The sequence below is a fragment of the Motacilla alba genome, chromosome 4 (genome assembly GCF_015832195.1).
Source record: "Motacilla alba alba isolate MOTALB_02 chromosome 4, Motacilla_alba_V1.0_pri, whole genome shotgun sequence".
NCBI lineage: Eukaryota > Metazoa > Chordata > Aves > Passeriformes > Motacillidae > Motacilla > Motacilla alba.
In genome coordinates this window covers 60,282,939-60,306,850 of record NC_052019.1, presented here as the reverse complement: position 1 = coordinate 60,306,850, position 23,912 = coordinate 60,282,939, and the positions used below count along the sequence as shown (strand labels likewise).

The 23,912-nt window shown below is 38.6% G+C and overlaps 2 protein-coding genes across 6 annotated transcripts in view; one reads left to right on the top strand and one right to left on the bottom strand.

Annotated features, from left to right (window-relative positions):
- Positions 1 to 437: 437 nt before the first annotated feature.
- Positions 438 to 23,912, top strand: part of IL15 (interleukin 15) — a 29,601-nt gene continuing 6,126 nt past the window's right edge. The window contains exons 1-3 of one of the 3 annotated variants that reach the window (XM_038135250.1): positions 444 to 742; positions 6,352 to 6,448; positions 11,202 to 11,331. In XM_038135250.1, the coding sequence (XP_037991178.1) occupies positions 11,245 to 11,331 (87 nt within the window). In that variant the 5' untranslated portion in view covers positions 444 to 742; positions 6,352 to 6,448; positions 11,202 to 11,244. Of the gene's footprint in view, positions 743 to 6,351; positions 6,449 to 11,201; positions 11,332 to 23,912 lie in introns of all 3 variants that reach the window. The other 2 variants (XM_038135252.1, XM_038135251.1) reach the window with 2 other exon arrangements.
- Positions 11,367 to 23,912, bottom strand: part of INPP4B (inositol polyphosphate-4-phosphatase type II B) — a 380,968-nt gene continuing 368,422 nt past the window's right edge. The window contains exons 25-26 of one of the 3 annotated variants that reach the window (XR_005256729.1): positions 13,379 to 13,510; positions 11,371 to 12,467 (exon numbers count right to left, since the gene is read on the bottom strand). Coding sequence is in view for 1 of the 3 variants with exons in the window: in XM_038135220.1 (XP_037991148.1) it covers positions 13,429 to 13,510 (82 nt within the window). In the remaining 2 variants the exon portion in view is untranslated. Of the gene's footprint in view, positions 13,511 to 23,912 lie in introns of all 3 variants that reach the window. The other 2 variants (XR_005256730.1, XM_038135220.1) reach the window with 2 other exon arrangements.

Below are 23,912 nucleotides of genomic sequence, written 5' to 3'. Positions count from 1 at the left end.
TCAATGCAATTTTCAGATTATTCTTTTCAGCTCCATTATAAGGATACTCCTCTGCTGGCCTCTGCCACCTCCCTGCCCTGTTGTTCCACAGCAAGCCAGATGTAGAAGCCTTTTGAAGAAGTCTTCTCTGTCCTCAAAATCTTCTTCCATGGCTTCTTGGTGTTGTCCTGAAATGCCGCTGCACTTTCCCTCCTAAGGCAGCTGCGCCAGTAAAAAAAACACTGTTCTGGTTGGAAAGAGGAGGAGTTACAGCACAAAGCTACAGTGTCTGCTTCCAAGGTAGGCAACTCTACCCAGGAGGTTACACTTAAGCTACGTGGCACAGCCACAAGGGCGTAAACTGTAAGCATTCTTCCCTTTAGGGAATACTAAACCAGAATGTCCAGGAAGGTTCATGCTTCAGACAGCAGTCAGTCAGCTCCCTTTCGTGTTTGGCACTCACTTGCCTGCTTTCTAAATTGTAGGCATAGGTATTTCCCCACAATTCTTTTTGTGTTGTTTCGTTTAAGGTTTTTTTTTTTCCCAAGTTTGAAAGTTGCTGGGAAATGGCAGCAGGAAATCCCTATGGTCTGCTCTTTGTTGTGAGAAAAACTGCCACCTTATTAGGTACAAATTTATTTATGTAACAACTGAAAGTAAAACAGAACGGAGGAGGGGGTGGAGCATTTGCTGCTGTCACTTGTGCAAACCTAATCCTTAACTTCTGTGTTGTGTCGACTTGCTGCTCAGCACACCGAGACTTGTGAGTATTTCACAACTTTTGACATCCTCTTTTTTTCTTTTTTTCTTCATTAGAAAAATGAGTGAACTTAGAGCTTAGCTTCAAATTATTAAATGATTTTAAAAACTGTCCGATAAGATTTCTTATGAAAGACATAGTTTAAGTACTGTATTTAACCTTGCACTTGGCACCTGTTTCTCTGTTTCTGCTGTGTTAAAGAAATCAGCAATTAGAGAAAACTGGTGCTAGCCCATCAAAATTTGTCATTGTTTGCTAACAAATTCACTCAGCAAAAATGAGGAGAAAACAAAGCTACTGCTCTGAGCCTGGTTAATATAGCAAGGACAGAGGCAAAAATCTGGGAGAAAAGTCATTTACTTCTTAGTGTATACAGTTGAAAGAGGCTGAAATGCAGGCAGAAAACAGAAAATCTGCAGACAGTGGAATTCTACTGAAAACAGTGACAGAGTTTCTGTAGATGACAGCAGTGTTAGAGGGATTTTAGTTAGTAGTAAACAAGAGTAAACATATGTAGTGGTGAGTCTTGTTAAAAATAACACTTTCTACTAGTCGTAGAGTCATAGATTCATATAGTTTGGAAAAGACGGAAAGATGTGGGGAACAGAAACTTATTATAGAAACAGATTATATTGTCACAACCTGCAAAATTATATCTGTATGATGCTAATAGGGAATTCTCCTTCCTGTGCACAACCATTATCTTGCAATTCCTTCTGGGCAAAGAAGATATTTTTAGGCAATTTACTTTTAAGAGAATCTTATACAGTGGAAAAAATTCCTGATGATAATTATCACAGCGTGTTTGGCTATACTTTCCAAGTAGTACATAGTGAAGTGCTTCCTTTGTCTCTTGGGATGTTTAGTTCTATTTACAGTTACAAATTCATTTGGCATGTACCAGTTAAATGGAAACATACGACTTGGCTATTTTGTCTTGGAAGAAGATAATTTTAGATTAACATAGTCTAAATAAACAATATTTATAGCTCAATAGAGGTGTTAACTTCGGGAGTCTACTGGGCTGTTTGAAGCTTGGAGTATGACTTTATAGCTGTGCCCTGCTCTGCACAGCACCAGAGGGCAGCAGTGGGCAACCCCTGGTACAGGGGCTAGCGCTCTGGGAATGGAGATATCTGGGGGTGTGAGAGAGACAAACTGCTGGAATTGCATCCCCAAACAGGTGCTGCATGACACAGGGGATTCCTGGTTCTCTCTCTGCCTGGCAGAGCACAGTGACTTAAGGGATGGAGGAATGTCGACAGGCTCCTGTGTCTCATCTGTGACTGCCCCAGCGCCCCAGGTGACCTGGCACACGTGGGAGGTTCTGCAACTGGAATGGAACAATAATGAGGAGGATGGTCCATCTGGCTTGCAGGTGTCACTAAAGTGTCACTAAAGTTAATTCAGCCTGTGCCCTCTGTCAAAATTAACTTCCATAAAGAGAAAAAAGACAGATTGATGTCATAGAAGATCATTTCTGAAGGGAACAGAAAGCCCCATATGCAGACCAGGCAGGTTTCTTCAGGAAGTCTGCATCCTTCCTGGGGCCTGGGTTAAAGATGTGAAGTGAAAGTGTCGTCCTGTGGCACAAGCCTCTGGTTATTGTCCACTTTCTGTTTTTTTCAGGTAGGCAGTGATGAAGTTGCAACAAGAAATTCAAGGGCAATTAAGAGACTCCAGGGCCTTGGGATGACTGTTAAGGGATCAGGAGCACAACTGTCGCTCTCCTCTATCCATCCTGTTACAGGGAAGGAATGGTACAATCCAACAGACCAATACCTGGCTCCAATCTTGGTGTAACCCACAGAATTTAGGGATTTTGATCATGATTTGGTCTACTTAACACCAGACCTTCTGGCAATGGATGGGGTACACCTGTCTCAAAGGAGGAAAAGGAACTTTGCGCAGAAATTAGCAGGGCTTATCAAAACAGCTTTAAACTAAAATGGGGAAAGTGGTAAAACCAGGCTCACTAGAGGCAAACTTGAAGGTAGCTCACCAGTTTTTGTGTGACAATAAGCTAGCAAGTTCCTTCTGTCCGCCACTGAAGGTAGGGGATTGAGATCCATATGGCAAAAAAGACACAAAGGTCAGTGATGTTTTCGAAACCATGGAAGCACCTGAGAATGGTTATGTAGAAATTAGAACTTCTCTCCCCAAGGAGATGGTGGAAGCAGCAGCTCAACTGAAGTGCCATTACACCAACGCATACAACATGAGCAAACAGGAGGTTAAGCAGGAAGAAAATTAGGAGGGCCAAAGCCCAATTACAGCTTTATCTGGCTACTGCCCTAAAAGACACACAAAAAATTTTCTGTGAATACATCAGCAATGAGACCAGACCTGTCAGCCTGACTGTACTGTTGGGGAAGGTCATGGAGCAGGTTATCTTGAGTGCTATCTGGTAGCAAGTACAGGACAACCAGAGGATCAGGCCCAGTCAGCAAGGGCATAAGGGAAGTCCTGCTTGTCTTACCTGATTCCCCTCCACAACATTCTTCTGAAGAAACTGGATAGTCATGGGTTGAACTGGTGTACTCTTTGCTAGGTGAAAGACTGGCTGGTTACCCAAGCCCAGAGTGGTAGTGAATGGAATGAAATACAGCTGGTAGCCAGTCACCAGTGGTGTTTTCCAGGGCACAGTGCTGGGGCCAGACCTGTTCAGTATCTTTATCAATGATATGGATAAAGGTGTCAAGTACACCCTCAGTGTGTCAAGTACATCCTGTCTGTCAGTTTGCAGATGACAAGTTGGGTGGGAGTGCTGACCCCTAGGAGGGTAGGAAGGCTCTGCAGAGATCTGGACAGGCTGGATTGAGGGTTCGAGGACAACTGTTTGAGTTTCAGCAAGGTCAGGTGCCAAAGTTCAATCCCATGCAATGCTGCAGATTTGGGGCAGAGTGGCTGGAAAGCTACCTGGTGCAAAAGGACCTAGGGGTGCTGGTTGAAAGCAGCTTGAGCATGAGCTAGCTGTGCCCAGGTGACCAAGAAGGCCAATGGTATCCCAGGTTGTAACAGGAATAGTGCAGCCAGTAGGACCAGGACAGTGATTGTCCCCCCGTACTCAACACTTGTGAGGCCACACTGGATTGCTGTGCCCAGTTCTGGGCCCCTCACTGCAAAAAAGACACTGAGATGCTGGAGTGTGTCCAGAGAAGGGCAGTGGAGCTGGGGAAGAGTCTGGAGCACAAGTCCTATAAGGAGCAACTGAAGGAGCTGGGTGTATTTAGTCTGGAGAAATGGAGGCTTGGGCATGACCCTATCGCTTTCTACAAGTCCCTGAAATGAGTTTGTAGCCAGGTGGAGAGGGATCTTTTTTCCCCAAGTAACAAGTGATAAGACAAGATGAAATAGCCCCAGGTTGTGCCAGGGAAGGTTCAGATTGAGTAATACCAAAAGTTTCTTTGCCTAGAGTGCTCAAGCATTGGAACAGGCTGTCCAGGGAAGTGGTAGAGTTACCAACACAGAAGATCTTTAAGGGACACATAGGTATGGTGCTCAGTTTAATGTCTGGACTCTATGATCTTAAAGGTCTTTTTCAACCTAAACAATTCTATGACATTATTAGGAATGCATTATGTCTTGCTGTCATTATGAATGTTTGAATACTCTAGGAAAAATAAGATTATGGTCAGATCCTGAAGAGATCAAAGGACCCTGTGCGATTCAATGTGAATCAAGCAAAAGCTGTTTATTGTGCTTCTAAACATTGTTTATATTTACTTCTTATCTTGGTCTACACAGTCCCACATTGTTTAATTGGTAGTTCCACTTTGTCCATGCATCTCTTTATTGGTAGCTCTACTTTGTCCACAAGGCAAGCATGCATCTCTTTCTTAATCTAGATGCTCTAAGTGTCATTTTACTTGGGTTGACACCCCTTTGTCAGCACCTTTTCTGTTTCTTCTTTCTTCTTGCAACATCAGCTTTTTTATCTACAAAGATGACCTTGTTCTTTAGTTTCAGAAGGTTAGGCTGTTTCATTTAGTACATGTCCATTTTCCTGTAAATATGATCCTACAAGATTCATTCTAAGGCTGCCTAAGAGTTCACTGAAAATAGAGAAGGGTCACAGGGGACAGAGGTACAGGCTGATGTGGAATAGTTGGGAACTATGGATAATATAATGCTAGATATTTTCTTATGAGTGAAAAGTTCATCCTCAGCTTCCAGTGTCTTTCATGCCACGGACAGTGACATATTTGACACAAACCTCCCAGTGTCAGGTTCAGGGTTCTGCCAGAACGTTTCCCTTTTCTGTGCTCAGAGAGTTCAGCTTGTGCAGTCAGCACGGCAGGGAGAAAGGCAGTCTGGAACAGCTGGCTGTGAGACATTCCATTCTATGCAAACAGTGTGGTTTGTGACCCACAGTGGGTCACCTGCTTTGCAGGCCAGCACAGTGCTGCTGCTTGCAGGGACCAGGGAAGCACAGCAGCCCATGTCGTAATACGACACGAAAAGATGACACGGACACTGCTGCTCTCCAGGTGAACAGAAAGAGGGACTTTTATTTTCTGACTCCAACATTTATAGTTTTCTAAAAGTGACAGTGGATTTGAGGGTGACAGTGCCACCTCTCCAATGACACTGGACAGACTAAGAGTCCATCAATTCTCTCCTCCTCCATGAAAGAATGCAAAACATAAGTTGTTTACAGAACTGTGTGTGAGAAAGTTCGTTACAAGAATGCAAACATTAGAAGGCTTAGCAAAGTCTTAGAAAATCAGGGTGACACAGCCCATACACAGTTTTTGGAACAAACTTGTTAGTCTGCACAAAAGTAGAGATTTCATTACTCCTGCTTTTTTTTTTATGTGACTCAGTCTTGTTGCTATACTCTCTATTTCAACACTGCATCATCACTAAGAGCTAAAACCCAGAAGAGCGAATACTTATGCATTCCTGTTTTCTTGTTTGTTTTTTTTTTCCTTTGAGGCTTTTCTGTGCACTTAAACACTCATAATAAAAGATTAGTGATTTTAAAGATTATTTTAACTACAGGACTGTAATTCACTGCCAGTTCTCATTATTATAATACATTCCCAATTCTCTACACCAAATTATAGTGCTAGGCAAAACAAGAACATCCCAAACATGTCCGTTTGCTGTCCATGCATGCTAAAATTTTTCTAATTTTCACAAGTATTTTAAAAGTAATTGCTTAGAAATGGAGGGAGGAAATCCCTACTCTCAGTTGTCATCAGCTATTGATTTCTCAGAGAAATGTTTATGAAGCAAAAATCTCATTTTCTATAGCAGTTCCCAAATTTAAAGACATTTTCTCACTCAGCTGAGGTGTCTGATTCCCATTTTACAGGTTTTGATAGGACAGAAATTCATTCCAAGAATGAATACTGACATATTAACAAACAAGGTGATAGAGTTTGTCTCTGCAAAGAACAAACTCTAGTGAAAAGCACTATTAATGGATCCTTATGGGAATGCATGCTCAGAACTCCTTTTTGAGGCAATGTTTAATGGGACAGAACTATGTTGGAGGCCCCTGATACATACACAGACAGATTATTCATACACAGAGGAAAGGACTTTTGGTCTTATATCACTGATCCCATACTGATTTACCTTTTCACTGCCTCCGTGCCAAACAGAGACGGTTCCTGCACACTGGTGGTTCCTCTGCTCTTGCTGGTTCAGTGCTGTTCCCAAGATGGGTCCTGTGATCCTGTGCTCAGAATGAACCCGAAGGTAGGACCAGAAGAGAAGGGCATTTCATCCAAGCTGCCTGTACTTCATCAGTGTAAACAGAGATCCCACTTGACCAAGAGCTGAATGTCACCTTTGAGACACTCAGCACAACTCTCTGAGAAGTCTGGTCTAGGATTTCCTCCACATCCTTTAACTGACCTGGGGCCTGTTCTCCATCATGCATCAGGATTTATGGGTGGCTAGGGCTAAATTTTTATATCATGATGAGAGCACAAAGAATATATTCACCTTGGCAGCTAATAAAAGCTTTCTGTCTTCCATTCATAAACTAATGTACTACTGTAAAATAAGGAAACTAATTCCTATTCATTTACTTAATATTTCCCTTAGAAATTAGTGATGAATAGCAGAAATATTTGGAAGCCATCAGGAGATGTATTTTATATTTAAGCTGTTGTCCCTGCTGATAAGTTATTATAAGCAGGTTACCAGATACTTGCATCATTACAAATTATCATCCAGTATTTCATGCAATAACAGATGAGGTAGGTCCTTAGTGGCAGCATAGGATGATCATTCAGACATTGTTGATACAGCTGCTATACATTACAACTGAACAATTTAATAGTTTACCAATCAACTCTAATGTCAATATTAAAAAAAAAAAAAGTGGATGGAGTTTTTTTGCTGACTGAGGAGCTGCTTTTAAAATAGTGTTGTATAAAAATATATGTAGACTAAAAGGGTTGCACTCTGTGGTAGTTAAAAAAGTCTTATACTGAAGTTGCTAATCCAGCCCACTCATGACCGAAATTTATCAAATATATTATGATGTCTTTTTGTAAGTAAAAATAAAAGAGAAGAAAATTTACTGGCTGCAATTTATTTTTGAGTAGATGGACCATCATATTCTGAACTGCTAGTCAGAAATGATTCCCACTGCACCTTTCCCTGGCTGCAGTGTCTTCCAGTAGGCAGTGAATGTCAAGTGTTGGTAATTTTCTTTCCTAGAGTTTAAGCTATAAATAAGGACAGTGCAGGAAATTTTATTGTCTCTGCTGGAGAAAGAACCTGATCTCATTGACTATGTCGTATCACCATCTGCCATCAACTGTGTTTGTGAAGATACAAATTGGACAATGCAGTTGTTGACCTAAAAATCGTGTGAAAAAGATATATATATAGTAGAAGACCCATTTTTGGTAAAAGAATAACAGCAGTTTACTTCACATATCTTCAAACTAGTTTTAACTGTTAATATGTTGTTCACATACTATTAACATTGGTTCTTTTTTGGTTGATAAGCAACGTGATAGAAAGTTGGGCATGAACTCTGTAGCCTCTTTTGATGCTGCATTGGCTAATTAACAATTATGGCACTTCTACCAGTGGGGCCTGCATACATTCTGGCAAGGGACAAAACTGCTGTCTGTTTTCTTGTAAGGGAAGAAGCCCTTACCTGCCCTTCCAGAACTAAGGAATTCTCTATGGGAATCTATGTGCCTGACTTCTGAAAGCTGCAACTGGTTACTGCCACCAACCTACTTGTAAGAGGAAAAGCTATCAACATGAGCACACTTGCTCAAAAATAATGAATGTTATCTGCTAGTATAAGCCATACAGCCAAGTTGCCTCAGGCTAAATGTCAAATTAACCTCAGGCTGAATGCCATGAAAATAGTAAAGACAGAAGAGGCATACCTGTTAGAACAATGGTGTGTAGTGTGCTTGTAAGAACACAGGAATGCGAGTCACAGTGGCTCTCAAAGGCTCAAGTACTGTAACCTTTGTCAGAAAAACAACGAGAACAGTTTGTTTCCCTGACAGTGTACTTTGGCAATGGTGTAGCTCCTTGAGTTTTTCTTCATGCTGCTTCTTGGAAGGGTAAATAGGTCAATTGTTGCTTCACATTCCTGAGGTTTGATTAATGCTGATACTATGATTAGCTGTACTCAGGGCTGTGACGTGCAGTGGAGAGGCTGGGCAACAGAGGGGGTGAGAGGGGGGTGGCATTGGAAGCTCACCTGGGATTGCACCATTGCCTGTTCTCAGCCCGGGATTCCGAGGGTAGACCTGTCCTGCAGTGACCAACACTGGATACTGGTGATGGCGACAGCCATCAGGCTGCCGTTCACATATGCTGCCTCACTGCTTACAGCTGTCTTTCACTAATTTTATTTAATTTTCAATAATTTTTATTGAGAAAAAAAGTCTACAGTCTACACTATCTTAGAGTAATTACATGGGCACAAGAAATGTGATTTTACACTGGCTAGAGTATCTTTATATATAATATGCTGGTAAGTGGCATATTATATATACACATATATATATGTGTGTATATATATATATACATATATATATTATATATACACATATATATACACACATATATATATGCCACTTACCAGCATATTACCCATTTTCTTCTTGATCATCGATTAGTTAATTTTTCTCAAAAGGATAGGAAAGGATAAGAAAAGAGAAATTTCACTCTACAAAAGCAAAAAATATTGGAAGAACCTAAATATTTTGGGCCCAGTATGTAATACCTGGAGATAAATTTTTATTGTTATTTTAAGTGATTGTTTAGCATTCTCTAGAATTGTCTGTGTTCACTTTAGCCCCCAATGTGTTCTGGTGCAGCTGTGAGGAATTGCAGCCATTTTGAACTAAGCTCTGCAAGGACACATTTTTCTTCTCAGCTGTAACATCTACCCTGGAGAAACCTGACCTAACATCTGAGCTAGCTGAGTATAGCAGCCAGAAATGTTTGCTTGGGGAGCATGAAGCATCCCATCCTAGGGGCAGGTATGCAAAGCAACTAAAAGGGAGGATTTCTTATGAGATAGAATGCAGAAAATTATTTCTGCTTGTGAAAAATCTGTATTAAGGAGTTTGCCCAAATCACAGAAAGATGGTAAGATGAAGGCAAGGAGAAGACTCAGGGCTGCCTTTGTCATTGAACCCAGGTTTTCTTTCTGTGATCTTGTGTCTCCTTTTCTCCACACCTTTCTGGTCAAACAAAGCCATTTAAACAGGGGTTTGGTTTGGTTTGGTTTTTCCCGGAGCTTGGTCCACTCAGTGAAAACAATCCATTTTCTCACCAACACTGTATGAGAAAAAGGAAATCATTACATCATACTCTGATTAAAGATTTAATGCCTTTTTATAATTATGAATCATGGGAAGGCAGTGAGCATGGGACTGAGTTTGAAGTTGAGTAGAATAGGCTTTAGTGATCATAAATCCTTTTACTTCTGCTACCCTCAGACTTTCTCCTTCCTTTCACTTCCACCTTGCCTTAATTCCTTGCTATGTTCTCCATCCAGTCATACAACTCAAATTCCACATCTGTGCACCAGCAGCATCACTCATCTCTGCTTCTAAGCCTTCACAATGCTGTTCCTGTAGAAAGCTTATGTACACACACACACAAAAATTCTGCTTGCCTTGGAAGCTCTGAGATGGACTATGTCAGCAAAGAGACTGCTGGAGACCACCTACACAATGCCAAAAAATATCTTCTGCAATTATGCAAATAAAATAAGCCACTCAGGACTTGGCCAAGTTTATGCAGATTTTCTAGGCTGCCAAACTTGAAAACACTAACACAAACCACAGCTTTGTTAAATACTTATAAACATTTTATTGATATGAAAGAAGTGCATGTTTTCTGCTAATTTGTTTTTGGAAATGAGTGAGTTACTCTCAAGGCGACTTAAAAGAGTAAATAATTCATTATAGAAAATTCCAGCTCCAATAAGTACATTTTGGTGAAAATACAGGTAACTGAAACTGAGTCTTATTGTTTGAGACCCAGTGACTGAATGGCTACAACATTGGCAATAGTGCCTTTACATATTACAGAAACAAGACTGTGTTCTCAGCCCGTATCTGTGAAATTCTCTGTGCTCAATTTTCTGAGAAGACAATGCTTATGCAATCACACATCTGTGTGTGTTTTCATATTTCCATCCTCCACCACATTTCTTCTAATTCAACGCCTAATTTCATTGTATGGTTCACATTTGGAAGAAGCACATACAGGACCCTTCTTCAAGCCTCCCACCTAACCCCTCCCTGGGCTAACTTTGATATCACAGCAGGTTGCTCCAGCTTTGGTTGATTTTTCAGTACCTCCAAGGATGGAGTTTCTTCAACTTTTGTAGGGAGCCTCCTTCACACATTTATTTTCTTGCAGATTATGTTGGGACTACTTTTATAAAAATACTAATATTAATGTTCAAATAAGCTGTTCTGTCAACATGCTTTCATTTTCTGCTCTATCTCTTCAAGGCCTTGCTAAGAGAACAAAATCTATTGCTTGAACAAAAATTAGCTTGTTTCTCCAACTGCAAAACTTGCAAGATTTGAACACAAATCTAGGAAAAAAATTATAAAATAAAAGTGAAACCTTCCAATTGCATTTTGCTGTGTCATCTGTAGAAAGGTAATAAAAAGGGCAATAAGTTTGTTAGATAGTCACTGTGATTGTCATGAGAAATCACAAAAATTATCCATTGCTGACAATACACATTTTCCAGGGGATCCCCCTCTATCCTACAGAATTCAAATATAGGATTCTACTCTCTAAAGAAAAATAACCTTTTCAAAAAGTCTGTCTTGAGTCTGTCTTGTGTTTTCCATTAATTTAGAATACATACAGGAGACTTGCAGAAGTTACAAAATTTCAGAGGCTTCCTGCTTTGAATTATCTTAAAGGATAGGCTGAAAGCCACTCAGAAACGTATTGTGGCTTTATACTTACTTATTTTTTTCCCCACATGTAGGTCTCAAAATGTAGTTTCCTGATCCAGATGCTGTGCTTTTCTTATGAGTAATGATCCAGCAGGCAGGATGCTGGGGACGGCACAGCCAACACAAAACTCTGCTGGAGCATTGAGCAGGCTGCAGAGTCGGGTAAGGATCACTTAAACAACATGACATTTTTTTAAAATTTCAGCAAAGCTTTTAATGTTGTTTAGCAACCCAACATGAAAAGTAGGTAATAAATGTAATTTAAGGCTTGTAAACATCTCCAGTATTTTGGATTAAATCCTTAATTTAGATTAAATCCGTATAATTTTTACATTGTTTTTTCCACTCCTTGTTGTTCAGTTGTACCAGAATTACTTATTACACCATAAATAGGTCTGGGTTTTTTCACATTCATATTTTTCAGTTGATTTGTGGCACAGCAAGTGCTAGCCAACTTTTTTGTGCTGTCCTAATCCCTGTGTCTGGCTGATATTTCATAACATGTGAGGCAAAAACCTCTGATCCTTGAGAGTATTTACTACACTCTTTCCTGTGGGAAGAAATCCTTAAAAGTGTCCAGCCTCTGTAGCACTCTTCAGAGCTCCCCACACATCTCCTAGATTATTCAGTAGCAGCTGCATTTCCAGTAGGCAGTGTGGTCAGGTGAACTTTTTATAACCCCAAAGTCATTAGCATTTGGTGTTGTCCCAAAACAGGTTGTGCAAGAGGCAGATCCACACACAGAGCTGAGGTATTAGACTTATTTACACTTCTGTCCAGAAATGGAAGCTGGATGATGCCTCCACAAAGCCAGCACAACAACTATTGAAACTCTTCACTATTTATAAAATTTTAGCAAAGAGAGGCATTAATGTGCATTGGCTACAAGTCACATAATTCTCTTATTCATATTAATTCTTCTCTTGGTTGATGATTCTTATTTTAATTAGTTCTATGCTCAGTCTTTCTCATATTTTCTGCTGGCTTTCCAGTTGTTTTTCTACAGAAGTCACAGAACCAATTAATCATGTCAAATTTGAGTTAATTACTGATTACCCAATAGCTTTGTATGATTTCATGCAAAGTGCCAGAGTGATTGCATCAGTCTAAGCTTTTATTAAAAGCAAGAAAATACAGACCTTCTGATTTTGGAGAAAAATTTGGAACACAAGTGTCACCAATGAAAGCTATGGAAAGTTGGAAGCAGGTCATGAGTCACTGTCTTGATCATGCCAGTTCTTCTACAGTGATTGCCAGTAGTACATGTAAATAACCTAAGGTTATTTACTCTCCTAAGGCTGTGAAAATGTCAAATGCATGACAAGCAAATAAGTCTTTATTTACACTGAAAATTTCAAATGCACATTCAGACAGCGTTGTTTTGACTACAGGATTTCCTCAACATCTCTTAAAAGAATATAAAAAGCCATTACTCTTGTAGCAAGATGCAGACGCAGGATTCTGTGACTATCAGAAAGCAAATTTGTTTTGCCCTGTGGTCATACTCATGTTGCCTCTGTTATGACTTACCTACCTAAATGCCTTCATCCTTCATGATAAATTAAAACAAGTCTCATGTGTTCTGGAAGCAATTCTGTTTGCTTCCAAAGCCAGTGAACATTTTAAAATACAACTATACCACTACCGCTTTTAAAGGTATATGTAAGTTTGGTATTTCTGCTATTAATTTATCATCTCTTAAATTAACAATTTTATGCTGTTTCTTATATTTATACACAGTGAATGATGTAGCTATGAAGATACAAACGAAAAGACAACATCCTTCTCAATAAGGCTTAGTTTCTAAAAACAGTTGTAACATCTATGTTGTGTCCCTTAAAAGAATTAAAAGTGCAGATAAGTTGAAAATATAAATCATAGCATAATTATTTACAGAAATACTGTTAGGAAAAAAGCTGAGGGATTCCAACCACGAAGGATAAATATATTGTTGAGAACTCTGTGATTGTTTTTTACAGATTTTTTTCCTTTAAATCTTTAATAATCATTAAGGACTTGAATTATATGATGCTTTTCTAGATGAACTATCTTTTCACTTCTTTTCAATGGAGATTATTTATATAAACTAGTCTTTAAAACTACTTCACAACAGCTAGCTTAAGTACATTCCGATAGCAGAAGTTTCAGAACAGTTTAGAGAGATCAGCTCAAAGAGGTATCGCTCTCTGCAGAGCAAACAGGTACTTACAACATTAGCAGAAATTCAGGAACCAAGGTTCACAGTCAGTTTCCCAGAAATCAGATCAGCCTTCCATTACCAAAATCGCTGAGTAACAGAATCTGTCTGTTGGCCACTTTGTTATGAGTTATCTCCATACACCTGAAGAGGCCATAAACAAAAAGTTAGAAAGTAGCTGATCCTTGGGAACTTGACACGGAAGCAAAGGAGATGTTAATGTATTGGCTCACAAATAACCCCTTGCCCAAGGCACTGAAGAAGCTCCTGTTCGGTGCAAGTCTGTGAGCTGCGATGCTCTTTAGTGGTTTTAGAAGGTCATTGTTTAGGAGATTGCTGAAAGCTTCCCCTGACATGTTTCTTTAGTATAAACCACTAAACTACCATAGCAATGAGAACAAATTTTAAAAAGGGTGATGAGATGTATGTTTCATCTGGTGTATTTCTTCACTGATTCTAAGAGCCACTAGTGCAAGCAGGATTTTTCTCCTATCCGTGTTCCATTGACTTCAGTCCTCTGACATCCCCAGCCAAAGCTGGAATCAGGCCATTTTCACAAAGCTGAATGAACATGTGTTCTGTTTCCAAGTTTTCCAGATGGTAGTTGGAACAAGGGGAAGACCATGAAACAACCATTCCATAACATATGAAAAACACAATTTTCATGATTGCTGCCAACGAGAAATGGATGTAATATTTTCTGTTCCCTAGCTCCCAAGTGAGGATAAGAAACTAAGTCTCTTCCATGGGTCATTCTACAGTCTCTCGAGATCCTCCTGCCTACATATTTTGTCTGGTGACTGAATCACAGACACAGTAGTGGAGTGCTCTCATGTGAGTGTCCAGCACAGATTTGTGAATCACTATTCTTTCACAGCATTCACTGCTAGTTACCCAAGCCAAGAAATAATACTTTCCTGAATGAAGTTATACTGGGGAAAGTTTATTGAAAGCTTTTTTTTTTTCCTTTCTTTTTTGTTTTTTTTTTTCCTGGAGAAAAGAGAGAAAAATGTCACCATGGCAACTTACTTTCAAATGAAAGCATCTTCAAGTGGCAGTGTAGTGGCACTTTTTTTAAATAAAAAAAAAATCTCCCTCTCTAAATACAATCTAGAAGTTTTACTTCATTCTAAGACAGGTGATTAATTAAGTCCTTTCATAGGGACTGTGGGATTTTGTTGGACTCACTACAATCACAATCCCCCAGTAGTTTCTAACAGAGATCCTGGGGAGGTTAGACAGCGGTTGAGGGAGGAAAAGACCTCGCAGTGGCATTCGTATGTACTGATTTAAGGAAAACAGGTACAGAAATAACAGTTACTTCAATGAATTCTGTTAGTTATAAAAAAGTAGAGTTTATATTAAAATATATATTTGTCATGCAATTCTCTTTTCTACACTCTCAGACAGCTTCCAACTAAACTTCTAAAGAAAAGGCTGCTCTAAATATAGCTATTTCTCCTGCAACAGGACACAATGCACCAGATTATTTATATCTCACAACACTCTTTGCAAAGGGGAGTTGATAACCTTTATACCTTGGCTGAATTCTTGTGTGGGTATTTTCCCTCTCTCTTGAATCCTAAGTATGCTTTTCTTATCATCTTCTTGCTTCACATTCAAGCAAACTTTTCAGCAGAGAGTCTTGATTTGCATGATTTGTGCTCTTCTCTTCTCTCTCCTTAATTGCTCTGCAATTTTTCTCATTTAGCCAGTTGTTTGTGTTTCCCAGAAATCCATAACTGCATACAAGTAGAGAGACTGCTCCTGTGACTTCCCATTTCCCACAGAAACAAACCAGATAACTACATGCTTTTCCTTTTTAATTTTGTTTTATTACAATTCCAGACAAACACAGTATTATTTAATGGACTACAGCTTTTTGCCTGCAGTTATGCTCCCTTTGTTTCATACAAAAGAGATGTTTCTCACCTCATTATCTTGTTCCACACAGTTAGAGACTAACCTCATTTTCCTGTTCCCTTGCTGCTATTCAGAATGAAAGGTTGGGCCATAATTTACATTATCTTAGACTTTTCAAGCATATTTTGGTAGATTCAGTCCTTCAAAGATACAACCCTCTGGGCTACTGAAGAGGCCTGATTTTAAAGTTCTTTGTAGTAAATGATGTGAATTCCATTTTGCATCATGACAGTAATGCAAAGGGGAGATGATAAAATAATATATCAACATTAAGGTCTGGAATCATATGAATCAGCTACAAGATTTCTCATTTTATCTGCTGCTGATTTGCAGATAAAATTGCCCATTTAGCTTGAGAGGTATGCTGTGGCATTTTAGACTTAAGTTTCTGTCTTCATGCACTTGTGACTGGAATGGAGTTAATTTTCTTCCAAGTACCTGGCACAATACTGTGTTTGGAACTGAGAATAATGTTAATAACACTCAGGTTTTAGTTGTTGCTAAGTGGAGTTGATGCTGATATGTGAAGACATTTTATCCTAAGACTGACCATTTTTGCCACCAGCCTTAAAGAAAAAAAATTCTCAAAGTGTCAAATAAATTAGGACTAAATTTTTGTTTAGTCTGCAGAAAATAACTGATTCAACCAATGCCATGCATATTCCAAATTCAGTGGTATAATTTACTTTTTTGCCCAGCACCTCCCCCTCCAGAAGCTCTTATGAACATGATGGCAAAAGGCAATATTTGGACGTCCTGGAAGGTGCTTCCTCTTCTTTTTTGTATCCTTTTCCATTTTGAGAAGAGTCCAAATGCTGTTACTACAAGAGACTAAGCTGTGATATGCAGTTGCAGATGTGTTACGAGACAAATAGCTCCTCCAGAATGTTGAAGAATCTTCTTTAGAAGCACTATGTAGGTAGTGCTGAAGTTCTACACACAAAGTACTTGATTTAGTAGCCAATCTTTCAAGAACAATTCCACTGTGTAAGCACAGATGAGAAACTAATATAACTTCTTTGGAGCAGGATGGTTGTTTAACTGAAAATCTACATTGGCATTCAAGGGCGTGGGCACAAACCCAGCCTAAAAAACTCTGCTATAGGTACCTGCTGTTACCATTTGCATTGTCTCTAGCTGATCAGAACACGAAGTGTAGCTTTCCTTTATAGCATTTAAATTTAACTTTTCTCATTTTCTACTTTTGAAACAATTCCTTCTTTTTCCTGTCTTTTTTCTTCTTTTTTTTTTTCTTTTTTGGACAAAACCCCCACTCATCTCCTGCCCTCATGTAACTGAAAATCTCTCTCAGATTCATAAGATTTTAAGGCTGCTTAAATTATTTTGCATAATTTAAATGAAACATGAATATTTCATGTCTCATTTTAAACTGTGTGCAATTTCAGGATACACAGGTCACAGTGAGGACAAAGTAGCTTTCTAGTAGTTTTTCTCCAGCTAAAGATGAAGAACTTGACAATAATGCAAATTTCTGTACTGTGCACTTGTGACAATTTTTAACAAGAAAATAATTTGACTGAAACTCTGAGCAAGATACAGCGTTGGGAGTGAACTCAAGCTCTGTATTACACTTAGTAAAAGTGACTTTTCAACAACAATGTGGTTCAGTAAGGGCTACAAGTGATTCTCTGCCCTCTTTAGGACCTGAGGGGCTTTGCCAGTACCTTTCCTAAGAGTTTAGTGCTCAAACCATATCAAAAGTATGGAGCATCCAAAACCTGGGACAGAATGATTTATCTCAAAGCAGCCTATGACACCTGTTTTGTCCGGACTTAAACAAACTAGAAAACAAACTAGCCTTCATTTTTGTAATGAAAACTAATTTTTATTTCTGTTTATACTTTAATTATTTTCTAAAGGATCATTTTCTCTAATTCATATAACCAATTAAAACTTTTGTAAATAGAAAAATCCTTATTTAAACATCCTACTTGGCATTTCTAACCAGAAAGAAACCAAAATGCCATATTTTAAGCTACTTTTTCAGTTATACACTCAGATTCTTAGCTGTTACAAAGGTTTTATCCTATAAAATTGTATACAACAACTTTTTGTTTTCTGGTTTGTTTTGTAATTTACTTACTATTTTTGTCAGTCTGGATGCCAAAGAAACGGGACTGGAAATAACACGATCAAGTATTTGAATCTTGTCTTGTGTGAGTTAAATGTGACTAGCTAAACTATTTCTCACTTTGAAGAAAAAATGTAGCATTCTCGAAGTAATAGTTATTCTTTTTGCTCACTGTCCCTCAGATTTTCTGAAGGACAGGGAAGCACCTTTGCAAAAAATATGCTAAGCATTTGAGTAGTATAAATGCTCCACTCTTACTGAAATGAATAGAATAAACTGGTATTTTATCATCCCTTCAGCTGACCACAAACTTGGGTTGGTGGGGTGCAGCTGTGCTACATGGTCTGAAAAATTTTACACATTCCTGCCTTTGTGTAAAAAGTAATCTTGAAAGTACGCTACATTATCCCAGGTATCTAGAATTAGTAAACAAAAGCCCATTTTTTTTTTTGTAATTCATAGTCCAAAACTAAGAGAGAAGAAATTTCTCTCAGCTAGATTGCTCAGTTTTGAAATGATGAAAATGTTCTCACAGTGCCTGGTGAATTGAAAGAAAGATAAAGAGGTCAAACTGAAAAAAGAAATAAAATACTTGTTTTCAGGAAAAGGGTAGACACCAGCATTTCCTCCATTGTAATGTCTGAAAATTATATGTTTATTCAATTATTTATTCATTGTGACATTGTGACTATTAGAAAACTTGATCTTACTTAAAAAACAAAAGCTATGTTCTCTTAGGTTATATATGCGTGTGAAACCAGTGCTCTTCAGAAAACTACATTATGAAGAGGCCTCATTAATGTAATATTTTAAATTACTTGCCATCATATTTTACGTTTAGAAGTCAACAGTGGCTATAAAAATTGAAATGTAAGCTGAAAAAATATTTACACATAAGAAATTTTTACATAAAATTCTAATAAACTAATTAAAAAAACAAATATTTATCTATGCTGTAAGCAGCAGGGGGAAAGGGGCTGGAGAAGTTATAAAATTGCAAATGCTAGCCCCAAATCTGACAAGCTTCATAAGCTGTCTCTTTTACTGCAAAATAACGATATACGAGGTGTAGATCTGTGTCTTACAGGCTGCTGAGGGTCCACTCCGGCTAGCTATGTACCCCAGCCCACGTGGAATTATATGGACGAAAGTAAAAGACAAGAAACGCTCTTCATGTGGGGATGAGGGTCCTCTGTTTATTGACTCGAGAGGGGACACCTCAGAATCTGGCAACCCCCCAAGTAGAAAAGAGCGCCTTCCCTTCCTGCAAGAGACTTTTATACCCGAGGAATGGGAGCGGGGGGAAGAGGACCGCAGCCAATGGGATACCATTGAGGAGAGGTGAGGGGAAGGGCAACCAAGGGACAGACCCCCAGAGGGTACGGGGCAGAGGGCTGGATGAAGGAGAGAACATGCTGTGGAGGTCTCTCAGAAGGGAAGGGAAGAAGGAGAACAACAAACCACGTGATATAACATAAGCTATTCAATGCAAAATAACAACTAAATAACTATTTAGTGCAACACAACAATGAGAGAGGTATCAATATGCTCCTCCCTCGGTATTCTCATCTGGAAGTAGTTGGAGACATCAGGCTTTGCTTGCGGTCAGCTCTGCTACTCCTAAATTCTGTGTGCTTTTCTAATTCCTATCAGCAGTGTGTACCTATTTTAGCCTGTTATGAATATAACCTCATCCTATTACCCATAAGGTTCGTACTACAGGAGACAAGCACAGGCTAATGAAATGTCATTATATGAAACATAATTCTTCCAGCAGGATTTTCTGCAGGCCTTTGAGTGTGCAGAAGCTGTGTAAAGAAGTTCTAATATGAAACAGGTCATCAGCAAGATGACTCCTCTGGCCACTCTGATGTGAAACTGTTGCTAGTTGTCTACATAGTATGAGATAAAGATCAATAATGTCCTTCAGGCTCTGAAAGCAAAAGGTAGAAAACCCAGAGGGACAAAAGCAGACACAGCAACTTGCAGGCTCAATGTCCAAGTGTAAAACAAATGATAGCATTAAATGTCGCCTAATCAATTGCAAGAAAAACTTTCTGAGACAGCATATAGTAGTGACATGAATGCATAATGGAAAAAAACCCAAAAAATAAATTAGAAAGAACATTTTGTTTCCTGGGTCTGAAATGCTTCTGGACCTGTTCTCGCAAAAGCTTGGGAAACTTCAAGGTGTGTGTTCTCAGGAGGAGAAGTCTAGTACAATAGTTCAGAAATTCAACTGCTGGAGAGTAGGAGCAAAAATGAGTGAGCTGAGAAGCTTAGAAATGTGGAAGTTCCTGGTTTTAGGGAAGCAAAGTGTAAAATTCTTCAGCATGCACCTTCCAGCTGTACTGTGCTATGCTGATTAGCCAGTTTGCATGTCCTATGGAGGGGGTACAAGGAACATTGGAGAAACTTTGTGCTCTCTTGAGCCTTCAATTATTTGAAGGCTTCAATTTTTTTTTTCATTGTTTGCATTGGCAACAGCTCTGCTTTTTGTTTGGGAGTTGGTGTAATCGATCAAAGTAGCTAGAATATGCAAGACAGCAAAGTAAATTGTTTGCAATGTTGTGCTTCCACTCAGGAGAAATAGGTACCTTGCTCTGGTGGCAGGGAAGCAGTAAGCTGTTGGGAAAGCAAAGAAAAGCCTATATACCACAGCGGGGTTGTACTGCCTTCATAAAACTAAGTTGTGTTCAGGCATGCAGTCTGACAGACAGTTACTAATATCAGTGGTCACTTTTCTATTTTTAAATAGAGACCATAAGTGTGAAGGAGATAAAACACTGTATCAGCCCTTGTTTAGAATGAAATAAGACTGATTTCCAGCTCTACTGTTCAAAAATAATGAAAAAACATGCTTGAATGAAAATATTATGGAGAAATCTGATCTTTAACTAATCCCCTCTGTGTGCTTTACCACAATGTGGATGTTGGACATACACTACTATTGTATTGCACTCAGCCCCTGTTACATGTAGAAAAAAGGGGTTCAGTGTGCAAGCTCATAATGGCTACATTCCACAAAAATACATTCAAAATTTACGTGAAAGGGGGAGGTTTCCGTAGCACACACACTAGAGCTTTTGCAATAATCACTTCTCCTGTATCCAAAGACAAGAGACTAAGAATGATTGTCCTGTTCCTGTAAGTCCTATTGCATTATTATTTATAAATGATTTGTAAAGAATGTAAAACAAAACCACTTTCTTTTCCAAATTTTCTTTCCTTTTCTATGCCTATCCTATATGAAATAAATCTGTAGTAGAGCTACTTTGTTCTTCTTTCTTAGAATCTTGATTCTAGTTTTTTTTCTGCCTATATCATCTGTTTACAGTGGTCTGAGTGCTGCTTCCTCAGTTGTTCAATGAATCTATTTTTTCCTGGTTAATATTTTGGTCAAATTCTCAACAACTCTGGAAATTAAAATTTCATTGGTTTCAGGAAACCTATTGCAATTGTCACATATTAGGATTGATTTCTGCTCTTTAAAGAACATTAGGAGCTGAAGAGAAAGTAGAATGTCTCAAACTGCATCATGCCTCTTTAATTCAGGATCCAGCAAATTCCAGTATAAGTATCCCTGTAAAAGAGGGCCATAGATTGTAATTCTTTTTAAAAAAAGCTCTGAAAATACTGCCTAACTTTGCAATTTTGAGAACTGCATTTGCTATTTTTAGTCTTTTATCTATTACAAGTGTGTTACAGATCTTTATTAGTGTATGGTCTTACTCACAGTTTTTAAGCTGAGTATTTTGCTCAGGATGAGATATTATTTGTCCAGCAGCTGTTCCTGTAACAACTATTTTTATGGCCTCAGAGTTTCCAATTTTATGCATCAATATGACATCATTTATAATTTTTTTGCTGTTCAAGTGTCCATGTTTAATACTGTTTTAGTTGTTAATATCCTACCCTAAAGGCACAGAAATTTAATCCATAATTGTGTTCTCATTCCCTGTTGGGTATTTGTTGCTATGATAAAAATATCACAAATAATATTTACAAGGAGTGCCTAACAGCAAATGCATAGATCAGAACATTTTTTGCTAAACAAAGTTTAGTTCTGGCTCTATTTTGTATGTTTTATTAATGCCCTTTACATTGTGAATCTATTTTTATTCTCACTGCTTATTTATCTGTGAGAACTTATTCTGAAAGGCCTTTTAACTAGTTATTACGTATTGCATCCTGAAGGGTGTCATTTGGGGATAAATGGTCAAATCTAACCATCTGTGCCTTACAAATGAGTTTTTTGCTCTGTACTTTTACTTTACTGTGTATTTCAGCTAAATTATTTTTGCCACTAGCAAAATTTAGGGAGTTTCTGTGTCAATTGTGTTTGGCAAGCTAACCTAGCATTAATATTATATATCCTTGCATCAAGAAAACATTAAGTTGATCTTTCACAATTTCAGGAATAACTGATACCTTGAAAAGACTGACATTGCATGGAAGGATGAAAAGAGAAAGAAGTGTATATTAGCTTTCTTTCCTAGCTGGATTTTGCCACCTGGCAAATATGAGGTCTATAGCCAAGTACAGGGCACATCTTCACAAGGCAATAGTCTGAGCTCTGGGCCTCAAGCACGCTTTGCAAAAAAACCAAAGGTCAAAAGAAAATATTTAACTTCTTACATTTCATGTTCTGATGTTTAAGGTATTGAGTGGAATAGCAATGACTCTGTGACCTTTCAGCAAAATTTTCAAACAGGCATTGCAAACTTTACTCTCTAGCATAAATGCCAATTATCAGAACCATGCAGGAAAAGGAAGAACTGTCAAAGCAAATCAACAACTACTTAAGCAAACAAAGAACATATAAATACAAAATGTGATTAAACTGAGAGAGCCTCCTGCCATGCTGATTACTGAAAATACTATTTTGAAGGTTAACACTCCTCTGATACAAGCAGAATAAGCCATGTAGGATAGTACTTCTCAAGAATGTCACCACTATACAACAAAACCAAGAAAAGCTGTAGTTCTTGGTGGGAGACAGGTGAAAGGAAAGCAACCAAATAGGAATCATATTTAAAGGATACCCAGTCTTATTGCTGAGGAAAAAATGATTTAGCCAGCCTAACTCTAGCTAAATACAAAACTTTTAAGAAAGCACTTCATGTCATAAAAGCTTAAACATTTAACATACAAGGCATGGTTTGGCTCTCAGCCAGACAAGTGTTCAGCCATGTGATTCAGTTTACGACCTAGTAATTCCATTGGCTTCCTTTCTGGTTCAGTAAGTACAAGCCAGACAGAAGCATGGAAAGCTCACTCTTTACATTAACACTTTGAGGAGGAGAGCTGCTGATAACGCCTGGTGGAGCTTGAGGGCAGATTTCCGAGACTTTGGTGCAAAGACTGATAGGAAGGGAGAAGAGGAACTACAATGGATTCAGGTGCCATGATAGTGTGGAAGCAACTCTAATAGTTGGTATTCAGAAGTTACCAGAGATGTAAAATAAGTTTTTTGGCAGTGGTTTTGAATGCTGTATGTATAGGTAGCATCTGCCACAGTTTCTTATTCTCTCAGAGAACATTAATGTGGTTCTCTGTGTTTATAAATTTGAATAATTACATTCTTACACTAATTCAAATTCCGGGCTTTTTCTTTCTTTGTTTCCCTTTGGTTGTTTCCTGTAAGAAGCCTTAAGGAACTCAGGGATGAAAAAGCAGAGAGATTCTTCAGTGAATCTGCTTCTTTGACTTTCAGCATTTACTCCATGACAAGGCACTAAGAAAGTGTATTTTCTCTGAAACTTACTCATAATCCATGAAAATTTGATTTCAAAATTACTTATGCAAGTGCTCAATATGGAAACATCTATCTAGTTCAGAAGTACTGCTTTATTTATGGGCTCCATTCCTCTTCCAGTCACTTCCATTAGTTTGTGAAACCCTTACTCTCCATGGCTCCACCCCTTGAAAAAAAATTAGAAAAGAATGTTCTTTTGGTACAAGACTAGGGAAAAAAAGTTGATTTTCTTCTCAGTCCTATGAACTCTGACATTCTGTATGCTTCTGAGCAGAGAGAAGGAGCTCCAATATTATGCACAATACAAAACCTTAAATAGATGCAGCACTCTAGTTGTACAGTTACTTGATCCTTTGTCCCCTTAGAGGTAATTGCACTAGAGCAAGAGGACAGAACAATTAATTAGTGGAGCCAACAAGCAGAGGATAGCAGAGCAAGAGCCATGGGGTGAGATTTTGTTGGGGGAGGAGGCAGAGTTCACTAAAGGAGGCTCTAATTATTGTGGCAAAAGAAACACCGAAGAATTGCTGCAACAATGCAAATGAGTGGGTGTAAAACTCAGCTGTACATGATGTAGACAGTACTTGACTACAGATCTAAAAAGACCCCTACTTTATGCATGAGGTGTTTCTTAATAAAATGCCAAAGGACTGGACAGAGCTGGAGGTGATGGTAAGATTTTGGAGGGAAATTTGCAGCAGTAACAGAGAAAAGAAGATTTAAAGTACTTTGCTGCATAGGAAGCCAGAGAGAAAATGCTGAAGACACATATT